The sequence below is a fragment of the Corvus brachyrhynchos genome, unplaced genomic scaffold, assembly GCF_000691975.1.
Source record: "Corvus brachyrhynchos isolate BGI_N302 unplaced genomic scaffold, ASM69197v1 scaffold100, whole genome shotgun sequence".
NCBI lineage: Eukaryota > Metazoa > Chordata > Aves > Passeriformes > Corvidae > Corvus > Corvus brachyrhynchos.
The window spans coordinates 2,274,716-2,294,171 of NW_008236230.1; the positions used below are offsets into that span (position 1 = coordinate 2,274,716).

The following is a 19,456-nucleotide window of genomic DNA, read 5'->3' on the forward strand; positions in this document are numbered from 1 at the left end:
ACATGGTTCATGGGTGACAGGGTCTGAACATTTTTAGGTACAGTAGATGCCTACAATGCTGAATCTTGCCTTAGGAAATGACCCATTAAGAACACACAGACAAAACAAAAATATCAAGGGGAGTCACTACACAAAAGACAGAAGAATTGCTATTGAGTAAAGCAAAGATCGTGTACACAAAAATAATGGGACTAGTACATAAGCAGCCACAATTGTGAGCTCCATTTTAACTTGGAAACCATTTAAACATGTCATAGATAAGACAGAATGATAGATGAATTACATGACTGGTTGTTTCCTGAAACCTGCCAGGGACCCACCTGTTCATGTCAGATTCCAACCACTAAACAAACAGAATGGAATTGAAATTTAATTTCTCCTAAGATGAATGCTGTGCAATTTTAGATAGCTATATTATGTAAAAAGATATTGCATTAAATACTTTTCAGACAAATAGCAAGATACCCCAGGCATAAGGAGAGGGTGTAAAAATGAAACTGAACTTATACAGTAATTGAATTATTTTCTTCAGGAGTGAGATGTAGCTTCAATTAACTCCACATGGTTAAACAGGTCAATAGAAACTGAGGGGAAAAAGAGAATATGCTATACTTACAAGAAAATAGGAAGTAAAGAACACTGGGAAGAATACAGGGAGATGCTAAAACAGATAAAGAACGGGTATTAGAAATGCAAAGTAAAACTCTGAAGTTCTCATAGTTACAGATGCTCAACACAAACTATTTTTCTAGTGATAAAGAAAAAAAGCGAGAGGAGAATTAGAACAAAACCAAAAGTGAGATGTAGTGTAAGCTACAAAGTCAATTAAAATACTAGTGGTGAAAGCAGCATGCCATAAGAAACCAGAGAAATAATTATGATGGGTATGAATATATTGTACATACAACAAATGACAGACTAAAAGGATTAACCATGACAAGACTGCTGACTGACAGTAAAAAAGGAGAAACAGACAAATGTGATAGTCTATATGGGAAATACATCACACTAAGTGAAATACCTCCGAGACTTGCTTGCTTAAAGACTAGCAAATTTGGAAGGTACCTTGGGTAATAAAATTTGTAGTGAGGTAGTTTCAGGTATAGGTGGAAGAAACACTGTTTTAAAAAGGCAGCCGTAAACCTCTTCAGTTTATTTCTGTTTATAAACAAGACTGCTCTCAAGGCTATGTTTCAAAAGTGTCCTTCCAGTTAAAACCTACTGGAGATCCAAAGCAATACTCAGGAGAGCCATACTGGGTATTACCGAGAAATTTCATCTTTTTACAAGTCGTCACTCATTACTTGGAATATATTTTACCAATATTTTGCAGTTTCATACCATTACAAAATATGAATCAGAAGCTTCCTGTCATATATACTTACATGTAAATTTCAGGATTTAAAAATAACCTCATCACAGCAGCAACCCTATATTGCTCAGCATCGAAACTGTAGACATAGAATTACTCTTAGTTCTGTCAAGTTGGAAATCTGTTTAAAAATTTTCTATCCAAAATTATTTTACTTCCTAAAAATCCTAAAATGTACTGATGCTCAAAAGTGGAAATTTGTAGCAACAAAGATTTCCGAGTTATTGTATAAGGATGGTCTGTGGACATTCTCTGTCACTGGCAGTTTGATATACAGAGTTATAAGAAACTCTGCATCTCCATTTGATCTCAGAATACGTCACCATATCACTAATGTGCTGCCCTAGGATTAGCAGTTAACTGGAACAAAAGTTATTGCTTATTCCATTCTGTTCTTATCTATACATCAACATATTGGTGTTTTGCAATCATAAACACCTTGGCTTTTTTTTAGTTACAATAGTTGATGACTTTTCCACTCCAGCTACATCACAAAAGATACCACACCATCAGACATTTCCCCCTACAGCTCAGTCAAACTGCTGTCAATCTCGAAGAAGTGTATTTTTCAAGCTGTTCTTTTGAATCACCACAATTAAGAAAAATGTTGCAGAGGGATCATCCTTTTCATTGATTTTTAAACAAAATTATACACTTACCGAAATTTCTAAAAGAATTAATGAGGGTTTTGTATTTCAAAGAGGGATTACTCCCTTCCTGACTCCACCTCTCACTCCACAAAACCAGGTAAGAGACTACAAGCAAAAAGCAGCGCAATCACATCCAGGCTCATATCAGATCAACACCACAAATAAAGAAACCAAGTTCATTCCTACTACAAGGAGGAAGTCTGCTGCATGTATGTCCTTGGGCTTGACTGCTCTTGCCAGCAGACTAGCATTCTGTTTAGTTGGAAAATTCAGGAAGATCACTCCTTCCATAAGCCTCAGCACGCTCCTGTGACGTGGGCAAGCAGCACATACTGAATTACTTTGAGATACTTAAGTATCAATCTAGTTTACATAACATCAAAACTAAGATTTGTTTCCTTTCACTCCCCTGTTTCTTGCTTGTATAGCCTGCCAGAAACTCAGAGCAGGTATTTCTGCCTAACCCAGACACAAGGCAGCTGGGTTCCTTAATACCATCCCGCCATCCACTGATGCATCTGCTGGACCATTCCAGAGTTCAACCAAATTCCAGTTTAAAATTATCAACTGTGGTTTTACCTCCCTTGTTTTTTCCTTTCCCAGTCTCGAGTAAGACAAATGGGATCCTAAACCAAGTTTACAAAAAACATTAAATATAGTTCAACTATCACTACTGAGTATCTGGGCAAAAGTATTAGTGCTTTCCTACTCTAGGCTCATTATTTGGACAGAAATATCAACTTCTGACTAAGTGTCAAGAAATGAGTAATAAACTGACATAAACAAATGAAGACATGCCAGAATCCCCACAAAAACGGACAAAACTAATGTAACAGCAGGAACAAGCCAAACATTTTTGTGGCGTGCATTGGGTTAATTTTCAGCCTGATCAGTTCCCATGTGCTGCTGCTGACCAGGAACTCATCGGGGAGAGGCAGGGGAAAGAGGACAGGATTTACAGAGTAACATGAAAAGCACCACGTCTAAAGAGAACAGCAACACATTCTTCTCCAGTTTAATGACTAGCAAATAACAATTAGCGTTTTAAAACCCGCTTCCTTCTGTGAATCTATCTTCTAATATTTCAGTTCCGTGGCTACAAAATACACTATGATTGGGAACTACTTCTGCAAACATAATGGGACTTGTACTTTAGACCATATCTGTGGATTAGTTTATTTTTTACTGTAGAAAACAGCCTGTAATGTAAACTCCTTAAACTCTCCCAAAAAATCATGAGGAAAACTGTTGCAGTTATCTGCAAGATAAATACAGTGCCATATCATTGCTGCCATCAATTTGTAGTTTATCAATGCTTAGCTAGAGAAAAAAAAGGATCAAGAAAATTTGTTCCAGGAAAGAAAATGCGAACAGGATGTCCCACTGAGACATGAGCTACAGTGGGAGGTGGGAGGTAAAGCCACGCATCCGCTGAGGCTGCCACAGTCTGCAGTGGGATGAAGCACAAACAGGGACAGTCAGAGAAGTGTGACTATTCATCACCTCCTCTTCACAAGCAGGGACTTCCCTGCCTGCTAGGTCCAGGCAGCAAGAGTTTTGACTACAATAAATGCTAGAGTAGACTACAAGGGAGAGGAAAAGGGACTAAAGTTCAAGCTGAGGCTTCACAAATCTGTCTAACAAAAGCTCCAGTAAGCCCCCAGAAAATGTTGTTAGAGAGTGCCCTGACATCTCTGAGAATTATATTAGTGCAATATGTACTCAAAAAGCCGATTTGGGATTATGTAGTCGCCAACTTTGTCAGTCTTCTGAAGGACACAGAAAACAGTGAAAAGGATACAAACGCTAAAGCTATTAGGAAAGGTTTTTGTAATGGCTATGGTAAATAGTAGATTTCACTGTAAAACACATTCCTTTCACATGCCATAACACACTGCCCATGCAGATGTGGTACTTAAAGACATGGCATAATGGTGGACTTGGCAGTGCTGGGTTGAGATGAACTTAAAGACCCTTTCCAACCTAAATGATTCTATGATTACCAGCCCATGAAACAGTTTTGCTTCCAGAGAAAGACTCACACTATTCCACTTTGGGTGTTCTCTCCCAATTGCTTCTCCACAAGACAAGTCTTTCACTGTGCATACCAGCCGAGAAGCAAAGCCTTCCCCTTCCTTTTAGGATGGTTAAGGTTTAAAGTTCAAAATTTCCCCTTCTTTTTCATCTAGCTTATATATGTTCCCTGTAACATCTGAAAACCCACTATGATGACCATGAAGTAGAAAGTAATCAAATGCAGAAGTGGACAAATGGATTTTGGCTCAGAGGATAAACTGGAAACACAACAAACCTAAACAGGTGGTTCTTTTGTTTTAAGATTTACTCCTTCTATGTAACAGTTCTCAAACTGTTCTGAAGTAAAAATACTGCTTCAAAACAAGGTCAGATGTATACTTAATAAATTGTAGTAATTTGTAAAGAGGATTCTATTCTTCCCTGTTCAAAGCTTTACTTCTGCTGCAATTTCTATTGTTAAAAGGAATGTTGCCTATATCCATTCAGGAATAATATAATTTTAGCATTTACTACTGGAGTTAATATAGTAGTTTTAATTCTTTTGGTGTATGAACATGAATCCATAGTCTGCATGTTACTTGTAGCAAAAATAAATAAGAAACAATAAAATTTGCAGACACTAATACAGCAGTTATATCAATGGATTCTCCTTGAGGAATGTTAAAATTGAAGCAGAACATACCCAGCACTATATGCTACATTTAAAATTGATCATAACTTTAGTCCCACACATGCTTAGCTGAAAGACAGAAATTATTTAATTGAAAATATGTTTTCTTTATGTGGTAAAGGGAAGTCAGTGGCTTGAATTCAGGCCTGCGCTGTTTCTAGATCACCCTTTGAAAAGGTCTATCAGTGATTTCACTCTATTTTGGTAACTTAAAAAACTACATTTCAGTGGTCACAAATCAACTGGAAACAACAACTTATAACAATTATTTCCTTCCAAAAACACCTCCTCTCCTACTAGGATGCCATTACAAAAGCCAAAGCATTTGTCCCACACATGCTCTCTAGTGAGCTAGCACTGATGGCCCTGTACAGCCATACTACACAACAAAGCAAAAAATCAGGACTCATAAGCAAAGAAAGTGAAGCACAGCCCGTTTAAAATAATGTACATCCACTGCTGCATGTTGTAATCCATCCTATTATATGCCCAAGAGCTGCCTTACAATGTTCTGATACAACCAAACACTACAACAAGTAAACTCAAGCCAGATACTGAAAGCAAAATTCTCCCCATTTTGTAGTTCTCACAGACAAAAAAATGTTCTACAGCAAACCAAGCATCTCCAGAGACATGCACATTATTTTCAATGAAAAATTTGCTCATAAAACTGTTTTCCACTACATCCTTGACCAGCTAGAGTTATCAACACTCCTGATGTCCTGAGGGCATCTACAAAAGCAGATGGCATTCTGACTCTATCACATTGCCTAAAACACCTTCTGTTCCACCACATGACTCTCAGAGAAAATGTACCTCCATTTTGCATTTCCTTGCTTTTATTCCTGCACACTGACACAACAGTTACTAGCTGGCACATTCTTTAACCCCAGAGCTACAGGTGTTTCTCAGTGATCCTGATGGATTCCTCTGCATGTGAAAACACTTTGACTGAATCAACAACAGCATCAGCAGAGCAGTCTGGGGGGAAGGGGGATGGATTAGATGACAAAGGTCTTTTCCAACCCTATTTCCTAGTATTCTGTGATGCATATGTGACGACACTTTGGCCTTTTTTCCCCCTGACCTAAAGGCAGTTGCCTTTCAACAAGCTGGAATACCAAGACAAGGTACCTGGATCTAAGGTATCAGGTGCAGATTAGCAAACTGTGGAAAGTGACAATCGGATTCTCAGCTAACTGCTGCATTCAGTCCTGGTGGGGAGAGCTCTGCCTGTGTCCTTGAATCAACTCTGGAGGGAAAGAATCCTCTTCTGTGGAGAGGCCTGAATATTTGGCTGGGAAGCCACAACCCCAGCTCCAATATATGTATCTGTCCCTCTGCCATAAAGCTTAGGGTCTCACACTATGTAAGATCTTTGTAATAATGTTTCTATGGATGGCAGTCTCCACTCTGAAATGGTAATTTCTGCAATGATCTCAGTGATGTAAAAATTACTCTTGTTTTACACATTATTTGTAAAATACTTCCAAATCAGAAGACTGGACTCTGTGACTGGGTACAAGAAATGATAGCCTTTTAACTGTTTCAAAATAATGATGAGAAAGATAGGCTGGGGTAAGAGGAAGCTTCCAGATGATTAGATTAAAAATGACAATTCCATTTTTCTTCAAGGGTGAGGAACAAGAACAGCCATTCATCAGGGCAAACTGCTAATCTCCTTAGTTTCAGCACAACCAAAATACTATCTAAATTGAATATGGGTGCTCTTATTGGATAAACTTAGTGCAATACCTTTTGGACTGCCCAAGGGAGTTTATGGCTGACTCTAGGAATCATTCTCTGAGGTGACCTTCTGCAGTGCTTGGTGTTAAACTAGAATTTGGCAGGGTTACAGATAGAGAAGTAAAGCCAGTCTGATTGGCATTTAAGTGCGAACCATAATAAAATCACTTTTCCCCTGACATGGGGGAGTCTGGACTATCTGATAAAACAATAGCAAGAGTGGACATAAACAGTTCAAGAGTGCCATGCTTCCCTGACTTACTGCATTCATCGAGGTGGGATGACAACGGTTAATTTTTGAGGGTATTTCTTCTCCTTTTTTGGACTTAGAGTGGTCCTGCAACTGCCTGTTTTGTCCAGCATTGCCTAGTGTTACTAGCCACTCATGAATGCTGGAAGTTAACTGATATACAAAGCATATGGGAGAGGGAAGGGGGAAACTAGGTTTTCCGTGAGTCTCAGCCAAAGCAGATCCAGTTCTCTCTTGAGAGGCCTTCAGATTCCTCCTTTCTCCCCCTCCCTAAATCAAGGAATACTTTGTCAGAGAAACATCATCATGAGCCACAGGAGTGTTCAGTAGTGAACAAGAGTTGCAGGACGGTGGTCCAGGCTGGTGGTGCTTCTGTCCTTCTGCCAGTTCGCAGCTGCTGTCCCAGGCTGGCAGGCAGGAGGTGATGGGCTCCCAGCAGGACAGGCATGGAAAGGACACAGCAAGGGCACAGAGAGAGACACCCCTGTACAGCAAAGCACAGGGTTACCTTAGAGAAAGATAAAAAAGGCTGATGAAACTCGGCAAGAAAGAAGGAGGTAGAGGGGAAAGGAGTTGAAGCAGAAAGACCATTTAGCTGTCTGCCAGCAGGGGCAGCCACAGCTGGCTGCAATTTGGTGAGCAGCCCCTTCCCCACCTGGTCTGCCCAGAGCAAGCCTCAGCTGCTCCAGGCCCAGCCATCCCATAGCAAAAGGAGCTGGTTACAAAACTCAGTCACTTCAAAGCCAAACAAAAAACACCCACAAAACAAACAAACAAACACATCTTTTTAAGGATGTCTATTTCTTTGCTGAGGAGATCTGTTCACTGAAAAGGAGACTGCTTCCTCTGCTGTTAGCATCATGTTAGTAGGAAACACCTGCAGGCATCGTTACATTCATTTCCAAGCCAGACTGTGTTCAGTGTAGGCGATCTTCAGGCAACGTAAAGGATAAAAAACGAAGAGAGCTTTGCTGAGTGTGCACACAGCCAAACATTTTTAGAAAGACTTAAAGGTGGCCAAGTCTGAACGGATTACAGCATGATAGCAAAAGCACATCTCTGACACACAGGCCAAAGCTCTGTTAAATTGCAAATCATCACACAAAGGCTTGTGTGAGGAGCAGATTATCAGCTGCACCACTTTTGACAGCAAAGATATTCAGAAAGCAAACTGCAGAGCAACAGATGACATTCTCAGGATATGGGAATTCCTGACATCCCATACATTTCTACCATATAATTTCCTCTGATGCAATCCCAATACTCACTGAAGAACTTTCTGCTATTGACATTTTCCTTTCCTTTTCCTTTCCTTTATTCTCTAGCAATTTAAGTTTGGATAATAGCTAAAGAGCTTGAGGTTTTTGCCCCTCCTCTTTTCAAAAGACTAAAATCTCAAGCCAATAAAGTTTCAGCACTTTCACAAAGTTTAAATACTGCAAGTAAGATGGCTAAAAACAATCCAGCCCCAACAAATGTGACATATAGCAATGACTCCCTGTTACACTTTCAATGGAAAACTAACCATCAGACATTGCACTGGAAGTTAGCCTGTGTGAACATACACACACACACACACACACACACAGAGAGTTCTTTGTAAACCTTTCTTTTTGTTTTAAAAATTTCTTCCTGGAAAAGATATTCCTTCATCTATTATACTAAGAGATGTCAATTTGCACTGAAAAGTGTTCCTTCTCATCTGCTTACCAAAGCTGCATTTATGATTCAAAAGAATCAATTATTGTTAAATTCAGTTTCTGTAGAGGTTTTTTTTCCCAGTGTAATTGATTCTTTTACTATGTGGATTTTAGTATTAAAGTTCATTAAATTAATTTAACATTGTCTCATCTAATTTACATCTATAACCTATATTTGAAAAATAGTTGTTGTTATCTCTTAGTAAAGACTAATTTCTTGGTTAATTTAACAATATGACCACTTAAAGATGTATCTTCTTTCACAAAATATGACAAGGTACATATTCATAAGTATTACCATAAAACAGCAAAACTGGCATATAATCAAATGTAAACAATCAGAAGCACGCAGACATTTTTCAGCATATATACATTCATCCCAAACTTGATATATTTTGAAAATTTGTCATTCAAATTGAATATTCACATCCCTATTGAAAGTTCAAAGTGCCGAAGTTTCATAAATAAAGAAAACATTTAAGAGTAGTCCATGAACACATACAAGATATTTAGAGCAAAAAAAGGTCAGTGCAACTTGAAACACACTTGCCAGACCATAACCTCATGAGAGGGTAAGAATAGCAATACCATGGCAGCACAAAGATTAGGAAAGTCCTAACCACTACAGCAGTGGAGGATAGAATATTACTTCTACTGTGCTGGTAGCAACTGCAATAAAATGAATGTAACAATCCTGGGTATTTCAGACAAACCCATCTGGTAAAACGAAGTGTTTGTCTATGGAATTCCTTTGGTCTGTAACAATGTACAATGTTTTGAGAGAAAGATACACAGACAAAGAAAATAAATACCCTCTAAACTTTAAAATACTTGTGTTTTAGCTGTTTATCTGTTTCACAATTTAAAATGTCTAACAATAGTTGCAAGAGAAAAAAAACAAATATAAACCAACCACAAATACTGACATCCTACAGAAATCTAAATATTTTAAAGATGGAACCAAGACAAAACAAAGAACATCCTTCTGTAGGCCTTCACGATAAAACTGACTGGAAGAAAAAGGGGGCTGTGGAACAGCAGGCATCAGATGAAGCATAATGTCTTCTGCTCAGGAAACTTAGGCATATCTGAGGGAATAACCTTTCAAAGCAGGAAATGTTTTATAGAAATCTGCACTCAGTGAAGCCTGTGGCACTCTTATATAGTGCTCCTTGCTGTCTTACAGATTTTACTGCTAAATCCTATCAAGTAATCTGGAAATCAAAGACTAACATTCTCTGCAGGTTTCATTTCTATCCCACTGACTTTTCACCTCACAGCAAGTGAAAAACTGTTACACAGTGAGGGCCAAAAACATGGACCAAACAAAAAAACCTAAGAAACCTATTAGTATCAAAACCCAAACTCACGCCATGGGGATTGTATTGAAAAGCTGAAACAGAAGGGCAGAAGAAGTGAAGGTAACACATAGAGAAATAACAAGTATAAATCTGAACTTAGTTCTGAGGTATCACATAATTTTTTGTTTGGGTAGCAACAAGCATAGAACAGTGTCACAGTATTTGCCTCTACTGAAAAAGAATAAACTCACTTTAAAGGAAAAAAGGTGTTCCAAAACCCTCTTGAAACACATTCATGTCTCCAAAAGTAAAATTCAACTTTTTATTAAAAGCACAAAATAGAGCTTTGAAGAAATATCAGCTCTTTTATAGAAAGATCGAGTATGGTAAACTATCTGCACTATTATCAAGCAATTAGCTATGAGAAGTATGCAACTGTAATTATGAGAAAAATCATACATGCCAGTGACCTTAATGAAAAATCACACTGGAAATGAGCAAAAAATGTCTGTAAGAAAGAACATACCCATATGCTCCATAAAATAAGATAGGCTATCTGATACTGAAAGAGTACTATGTCCTTGGCATTTGCTTATTTTAAGCCAAAACCCGAAATCTCAGGAATGCTACAATTAATTACCCATTACTGCAGGTTACCGGAAGAAGTTTATAAAATTGTTAACTTTACACTCTGTAAGGTAAAGATGGCTCTACCTCCCAGCCAGAGCCATCTATTTTATTTATATTATGTACTGAAACAAGGCCCAGAAAAGTAATTTCAGAAGTGTAATGGGAAAGCACTGATGAGATGCTCTCAAAAAATAGTGGGCAGAATCCCTTTTTTTACTTTTTGAAACACTCTTAGTTTTGTAGGCCACAAATTATTCATTTGCTATTGAGCCTTTCTCCCACCAGACTGAATTTTTCAATAATCACCTGAGAAAAATCATGAGAAGATTAAAAGAAACAGAAGAGGCAGGAAATGCCCTTCATGTCCATGAATTGAAATGACTCTTCACAGCGTATTAACTGTCTTCAAAAAACTTAGGGATTTAGATCAGCCTGATATTTTTGTAGCACTTAACAACCAACATAAGAACTTCCTTAATGACTTCATGCTGATCTTAGATCCCTGGCATGACCAGACAGCAGAATAGCTGAGAAGTAGGGATTTCTATATACATAAAAGACAGAGTCTCAGGATGTCTTATTATTCTGACCTTTAATAACATGCCAAAACAAAACCAAACCAAAAAAGTCCCCACCAAATAATAAAATACCTCACCAAATTTATCAAATGATGTAGAGTTTTAAATTTACAGTAGAGATATGGAGATAATAACTCTTAGATTTACTCATGTTATTAATTCAGAGCAGCAGACTCAGGCAATGAAACTTGAGTTCTCCCTAAGATAGGCAAAAAAACTCCAAACACTTGATTCTATAGTCTGTCCAGTAAATTTTGTGGGCAAAAGCCTATTATACTAACAATAAAAACCAAACAATGTTGCTTAAAGCCTATTTCATTTAACTGAGATATAATAACGCACACACCCTTATTGTTTATTCACAGAATCATTTTGTTTGGAAGGAACCTCTGGAGATCATCAAGTCCAACCCCCCTGCTAAGGCAGGGTCACCTTGAGCAGGTGACACAGGAACACATCAAGGAGGTTTTGGAATGTCTCCAGAGAGGGAGCCCCCACAACCTCCCTGGGCAGCCTGTTCCAGTGCTCTGCCACCCTCAATGTAAAGAAGTTCTTCCTCATGTTGAGGTGGAATTTCTTGTGTTTTAGTTGATGGCGACTACTGAAAAGAGTCTGGCACCATCCCGTTGACACCCACCCACCCTTGAGATATTCATATGCATTATTGAGATCTCTCAGTCTTCCCTTCTCGAGACTAAACAAGCCCAGCACCCGCAGTCTCTCCTCATAAGAGATGCTCCAGACCCCAAATCATCTTTGTGGCTCTCCACTGGTCCCCCTCCAGCAGATCCTTGTCTTTCCTGTACTGAGGAGCCCAGAAATGGACACAGCACCCTGGATGTGGCCTCACTAGGGCTGAGTAGAGGGGGATGATCAATCACCTCCCTTTACCTGATGGCCACACTCTTCCTGATGCACCCCAGGATAACACTGACCCTCCTGGCCACAAGGACACACTGCTGGCTCATGGTCAACTTGTCACCCACCAAGACTCCCACGTCCTTCTCCACAGAGCTGCTCTCTAGGTGGTCAGCCCCCAGCCTGTGCTGGTACTTGGAGTTATTCCTTCCCAGGTGCAGGACCCTGCACTTACCCTTGCTGAACCTCATTAGGTTTCTCTCTGCCCAACTGTCCAGCCTATCAAAGTCCTGAATGGCAAAACAGCCTTCAGGCGTGTCAGCCACTCCCCTCAGTTTTGTCAGGAAAGTTACTGAGGGTACATTCCATCCCTTCATCCAGGTCATTCACAAACAAGTTGGGTAAGACTGCACCCAGTACTGCTCCCTGGGGAACACGACTGACTACAGGCCTACTACTGGATTCTACCTATATTATTACCTCTAGACCACAAAAGCTCCCAATTAGCTTGGGAGCTATGTATTACTCAGTAATATGTATTACATCAGTAGTCATCCTGTTCAGTGAATTTACAAGGCAGGAGTCTCTGAAGCAGTCATTCCAAAACTGGGCATCAGTTTCTGGAATTTTATGGGGCAGGTAATATTAGATACATTGAATGTTAGACACAAGTTCATTTTCCATGTTATCTTAAATATATTTTTACTTGTATGTGTACATATCACCACAAATTGCACTATCAAATAAATATACAAATATTTCACCTTAGAAAATCCACATTTAAGAATTCTTTGATGCCACTTCCCTCTCAGGTGCACTAGAAGGAAGGTGTCCCACTGCAGCCTTCACACAGCAGTAGTTAAGATTTGCCGCTGACAAAAGCAAAAGCAAACCTGCAATTGCATGCATGTGGTTACAAGAGGCCCTAAATTAAGTATTTCTGGTCAAAGACAGTTTTCTCATTTGCACAGTGAGCCAGGATACCTTTTCTGTCACTCTCCAGTGTCAAAAGTATCGCTCTACACTCCAAACCTTCCGGACTACTACCTCTTAGGAAGTATATTGCCCTTAAGGGTATTTTGCTTGTTCTTTGAGCAAACTGTCACTTCTTACAGAACTATAAAGATCCTTCTAAACATCCTGTGATAGCCCATAAACTGCATACTGTATTTAAATTTTGAGACATGCATTTTTACTTGTCAAACTCTTGCACAAACACTTGGTCTTTACTGGCATCTTGATGAAAAGAAAATATGAAGGACAAAAACTACCATTATTTTTATTAAGCACAGATAATTTTCCTTTAAATTTAACAATGAAGTATTCTAATCCATCTCAATAGTGACCCCGTGAAGTTGGTCCTTAAAAAGCCTGATGTCATATTTACCTTGCAAACAAGAAAAACCCAACACGGGCTAGATTTGTCAACTTTCTAGAATATGTTTAAAACCAGAGGGAGTCAAAGGTTTTCAGGAAAGTCCCAGGTAATGCTTTGCTGCTTACGGCACTAAATAGGTCCAAAAAAATCATTTTAAAGTGAAAAGCATGCATGGCACAAGGACAAGTGGGTTTTTAGAATACACATGCTGTTTCTTTAAGCCTGAGACAGGAAGCCAGAGCCCGGACAGGAAAAGTTCTTAGCAGAATTCACTTAACTGAAGCTCTGCCAGTTTATAATTAGTGACCTCACTCATTATGTTTTGTTTTTAATTTTTAAATCTTAACCAGGCATTTGTTTGACAAAAAAAAAAAATCCATAAATCTGTACAGCTAGCAAACAAAATGGAACTTGAAGATGACTTTCTTGTATTATATCAAGACAGGAGTGATAAAATTAATGTGGAAAGTCATTATTTCAGTACATATTCTAGTATTATATAAATCTGTGTGATTTTCTGAGAATGTGTATTTCCCCCTACCCTCTGAATAACAGCCTTAATATAAATAAGCTAAGGCCTAGTAACAAGGCTACTAGGCCACATACTTGGAGTACAAGTGATCTATAAATGGTTTACCTTCACAGGGAAAAAGAGACTAAAATAACTATGGCATCATTTTAAAAGAAAGGATGAGGATCACTGGGAAATATGTGGAAAAAGAAAGAATTGTCACTGCGGTATGAAGAGGAACAAGCATAAAACTCAGATTAGTCAAACATAATGCATAATTTTTGGGAAAGTCTGGAGATAAAAATGAAATAGAAAGTGCACTGATTCAGCAGTGTCAACTACTGAAACTGCAGGTCACTGTGCAATAAAAGAGTCACTGCACTACAAACACTGGGAATTGTATGTGTGGAGAAAAAAAATTGTCAAAGTAAGAAAGAAGTGAATTTGCTGCATGCTGCAAATATCTGCAAACAACATCACCTGACCAGACTGAGCAAGCAATGTATAGCAAAGACAGCCACAGATCATGGGCTGCTAATCTTTAAAACCAGAGTGATCTTTAAAATCTGCTAGGCACAACATTTAGAATTTTCAACTGATTCAGGAACAGCAGACACTTCAATTTAAACTTCATCAAAATTTACACATAAATTAAAGCAGCCCAAGGTTGTGCTTGATAGTGGGATGGACAAACCTCATGTGGGGCAGTTCAGGGGGCTGCCATCACCCAGAGGTCATGCAGAGGGAGGGGGAGAGTGGGTCACAACTTCAAAGTACATCACAAGGCTACTCCCTTCTACAGAGGAGGAAGGTAGGGCAGTGAGCACAGCCCAGTCCTGCATGGAGACAGCAAAATGCTGAGCCCTTCTGGTGCCAGTCAAAAAACCATAACCATAATCTAGGAATCTCACTGAGGGAAAAGAATAAAGGGTAAAAACAAAAACATTTTCTTGCTGTAGTGGAATATATGTTGGTGTAGTAGAAGCAAATAAGGTATTAAGCTGCGCTGCAAACCGTGTGAGTTGTCTTCAGCACCTTTTTAGCTTTACAAGGATAAAATTAGGAAATCTTCAGACTCTAGAAGGTCTCACAGGTGCTAATGTCACCCCTAAGTTTGAGAAACAGCAAAACAAAGTTATGAAAACTCAGAAGGTCATAGCTGCTAGATTAGACAAGCCTTGCCAAAAAGCTGTGCTGTGACAGATCAGGAGGGTCACTGGGCCACTGGTTATAGGAACTGACGGGGGACAACACTGATGCAACACCTCCGCAGTGGAAGTACTATGCTTCCCCCCGTAAATACATTTGGACCACTGCTGTCAGTTTTTCAATAAAATTTTGGCTCCTACTTTTGGCCACCCAATTTTGAACAGACACAACCTCCACCCCCAAAAAAAACACAACACAAAACTACCACCAGCACAACCACCCCGCACACCTGCAACCAACCTCTACAGGTTGCTTGAAATCAAGTAAAAAACCTAATGATGAGGGGTAAAAAGGAAAGAAAAGAGAACAGATGTTTTCGAGACTGGTGGCAAAACAAGGAATTATTCTCTAAGGGTAACAACCAATGGAAGATGAGAGAAGGAAGGTATAGGAATAATTGAAAAATACATGAAGAAATTCACACACTATCAAACTAAAATTACTTTTCAAGTCAAAGGTCTGCCTTGGGCCCAATTCTAGCCAGTACTTTTTAATCAAGACTTGGATAATAGAAGAGAAACTACACTCATGAAATGAACAGATTACATCAAATTGGAAGGACTGCAAATGTTTAGAAGTAGAGTATCAGATTTCTAAATTTTATCGCTGAATTTGGAAGACAGCTTGAAAAGAGAATTTTTATTTGTATGGAAGAAAAATAAAACATGCATTAAAAATATGGAATAACAGACTATGGAGCAGAACACAGGAAAGTTTATCAGGTTATGTAACCAATCATGAAGTCTATACCCATTAAAAATGTTAATATACAAAAGAAGGCAACACCCAATTCAGAGGCACATTGATAAGGAAACTTGCAAATGATGATACATTCTACTAATTATCTGCTGAAGCAATCCAGTTTTGAGAAATGTACCTAAAAAGAGATACGTTGGACTGTTCATGGCTGATCAACAAAGTTAAGAGATTTAAAAGGAATACATAAGAGGAAAGATTAACAGAATAGGTCTTTTTAGTCCAGAAGAAGTAAGTATGGAGATTTGACAGCTGTTCTACAGCATTTGCAAGTCAGATACTGCTTGTTGGAAGAACCACTACTGAACAGCATTGGCTGGACCTATACCTATTAGAATATACTGGGGAAAGAAAAGAAGTGGACTTTTCTAATAAAAATAGTATGAAAAGAGAGTTAGAGATGGTTTAATTCCCATTACAGATGTATTTTAGGAACAGATCATGCAACCTCTGTCAGGAAAAACAAATACTCAATTCTTAGTACAAGAACGGACTAAGATGATCAGCACCTCCTTTTGTCCAAGCTGTAGCCCTAACAAAATCCCTGAGTTTTAAAAATAAATTCTGCTTTCCACACGTATAGTTTCAGTTTCAATGCTGCTGTATTTTGAACGAAGGCCAATATTTATTGCTTCAGTGACATGTTGTTTTACACAGCTCTTAAACTTAAGATGTTTGGAATTTCTAACTGGAGAAAACGTGTTGGAGTAACAGGCTTACTATAAACAGATACCATCTTGCTAGTTTGAAGCTACTGGTAGAAACCAGCACCACTAAAGACAGAGCCAATATGGGCATTAACTCCCTAAGAGATTTAAACCTACTCTAGAACATACACCGCAGAATTCCCACCTGGTAACAACATCTAATTGAAAAGTCCTAACAGATCCCTCAAATTCTCGAAATTTGTAACAAAGACTGGAAGGCTACATGTCCAAATAGTCAAATGATTCAAGCATGGCTAATACTTTACAAGGTCTGAATACTGTTTACAAGCTCAATTTGACTATTTGCTGAGGTAGATGGGAGATTCTCAGAACTTTTCCCTGTGAAATCAGACTTCCCATGCTGAAAGTTAACAAGTTAAAACTATTCAGATTTTGGTTCCTGCAGTTTATGTAGGATGGCATGACACATTAGAAAAAAGCACTTAACGAGAGCTGATCATGCTGTATTTAATTACCTAATGTACGGCCCTGCAGAAGCACAACCCGATTACTCCTGGAGGTGCACATTAAGTTATGTGGGGCCATGGAAAGTTGTAACCAGTGAAATGCTGACATTACGTTTAAAAAAGAATTCATGAGGTAAGTCAAGCACTGGAACAAGTGTTTACAAATGGCATGGGATTTCCATCCTTGCAAATATTTTAAACAAGCCCTGAGCAACCTTCACAAGGATATCAAAATGTATTATGAAAAGCAAAACAAAAAAACTCCAGAACTTTAGCCACAAGATTGAATCCCATAATTTTTTTTAAATAACCAAATACAACCCAATATATCTTGTTCATTGGACTAACTGCTAGATCTTGGTAATTATTCTTATCAGAGAGGTGAGTAAAGAATAGAGACATGTTTACCTGTTAAATGCTGCATTTTGAAATTTGTTAGCCTCTATCTCTCTATGACCTGCTAACACATTATTTTAAATGAAGTCAAAAGGCAACTTCCTTCATTAGTTCCAAAAAGTCATACAGACTAATAGCCCAGGCCACATTTTGCAGGGTCTGAATTACGAACTTCTCATCTGAGGCAAAGGTTTGAGTCAGGTACCTTCATTCTTATCATCCACAGGAACACAGCTGCCAATGCAAAGAATGGAAATGGCTAAAGGGTATCGTCCTTAAAAAGGCTCTGCATTAGCTTAGTTGAGATATAAAGCAATCCTTCCACTGCTGTAAGAGTTCAGAGGTTTCTGAGTTCATATATTACACATTGCCAGTATTGGAAGAGGCTGCTTAGTGACACTGATTGCATCTATGAGGGAGTATCAGATTGGTCTATTGCATCAGGGTTATGGGCAACTCAGAGATTGTTAATTAGGGGGCTTCAGAGTTATCGCTGTACCTCTACTCATTGTAATAAGGGCTTTTGCTCAGTGAAGAAATCAGCTTTGGTAACTCTCCTCACCACTTTACCAGCTATTTTTAGGAGGAAAAAAAGAAAAAATAAACCTGTTCAAAATACACCTAGGGCATACTTCATTAAGCACCAGTGCCAGTTTCAAGATCCTGCTTTCCCCAGTTGCCTGCTGGTTTCAGCCCATGCTCAGTCCCTTTAAATAGGCTGTCACAAATTAAAGGATATGGACAGGAACAAGCAGCCAAAACCATGGAGTGATAAGCGGGACAGATAGAAGGAAAAACGACATTGAGCAAGCTAGTGCAGGGAAGCAATTCTACTTAATGTTTAACCACAGTACTTACTAGGGGGGAAAGTATAGCTGGCTTGGGCTAGGTTGCCTAATAGAAATTTGTGGCTGTATTTCTCCTTCCCTTCAAGAACGCAGTACAGAATGAAAATTTCAAAGAGGCTGGATACAACAGACTGAATGAAACTGAAGAAGACACTTAAAAATTTCCTTACTTTTGCAGAACTTCACAGCCTAGACAATACCAGAAAAAAAAAAATGCAGTGCATTTGTGAGACCTTCTATCTTAAAATCTATTCGTGCTGGATGTCCCTGCAGGTATCTTTCCAGACTACAGCTCAGCCTGACACATTTAAAATTAAAAAGTCTCTCTGGTGATATGCTAGTCTACAGACAATTGCAACAAAAACAAAACCCACAAAAAGATCACAACAAAGCAAAACAATCCCAACCCTTTTCTTGTTAAAGGGGGAAACAGCAATTTAAAAAATCCTCATACATCTCTTGCATTCATCAAGCTCCTTATGCCAACCGAGCTTTCAGATGCAAGAGAAAGTCCAGTCCGGAGTGCAGAGATCTACCAAAGAATCATGTAAGCCCACCACTATTCTCTTCCTCAGCTGAGATGGAGGCTAAAGGAAGAAATTACAAATGGCAAAAGCAAGCCCTTTATCAGGATGACCTCAGCTGAAATTTTAATAACCAGCCTACACAGTTTTTCACTGTCAGCACACTCAGGCATTCAGGGAGGCATAACAATCTGCACAGGTCTTGGTGGGAAGAGCAGAGGTTGCCAGAAGGAAGTGTTTGGAGGGCACATTACCAGAGCTAGGCTATGTGTACATGACTGAAACATAAGCTGCTTTTCTGCAAGCAAGCTCTTTTAATAGGAATCCAGTTTATTTATTTATTCAGAAGCAGATGGCATCCTCTCAAGATGTTATGCAGAACATGACACACAAAACAAGTATTTTCATCTGAGCATATTTTTTCTAATCAACTCCCTGCTATTCATCATTAAATGACAAACAAAAATTTAGCCTCCGGAGTCTGATAATTCTCTAGGCTAACTGAAGCTAACTCACGATATTGCAGTAAGTGATGAAATGTAATGACTTGGAAGGCACTGGGGTGCAGACTAGATGACCTCAGTGTCTTTTGACTTAAAATGTTATATAAAAAAAGCATTCCAACTGTGGAAAAAAAAAATCACAAATTGCAGCCTCTGTGCTGATGAGCACATTTGATAGACAAGCCCCATGACCTATGGTTATTCAGAAGTGCCTAACACAATATTTTGTATTTATACAAAAGCGAACAAAAGGCAAGAAATCTTGTCAGAAAGTGTTAGTAATACTGCCATGCAATCACTGTATTGTAGGATTCTGTGGGACATTGCTGATAGCTTTCATACGAAGTTTTGATGTAATTCCTGCT

General features: G+C 38.8%; 1 protein-coding gene across 2 annotated transcripts in view; it reads right to left on the reverse strand.

Annotated features, from left to right (window-relative positions):
• CDYL (chromodomain Y-like) overlaps positions 1–19,456 on the reverse strand; it is a 59,595-nt gene that overhangs the window by 22,308 nt on the left and 17,831 nt on the right. For both annotated transcript variants that reach the window (XR_001866092.1, XM_017746928.1), the window contains exon 2: positions 617–661. Coding sequence is in view for 1 of the 2 variants with exons in the window: in XM_017746928.1 (XP_017602417.1) it covers positions 617–661 (45 nt within the window). In the remaining variant the exon portion in view is untranslated. The remainder of the gene's footprint in view (positions 1–616; positions 662–19,456) is intronic.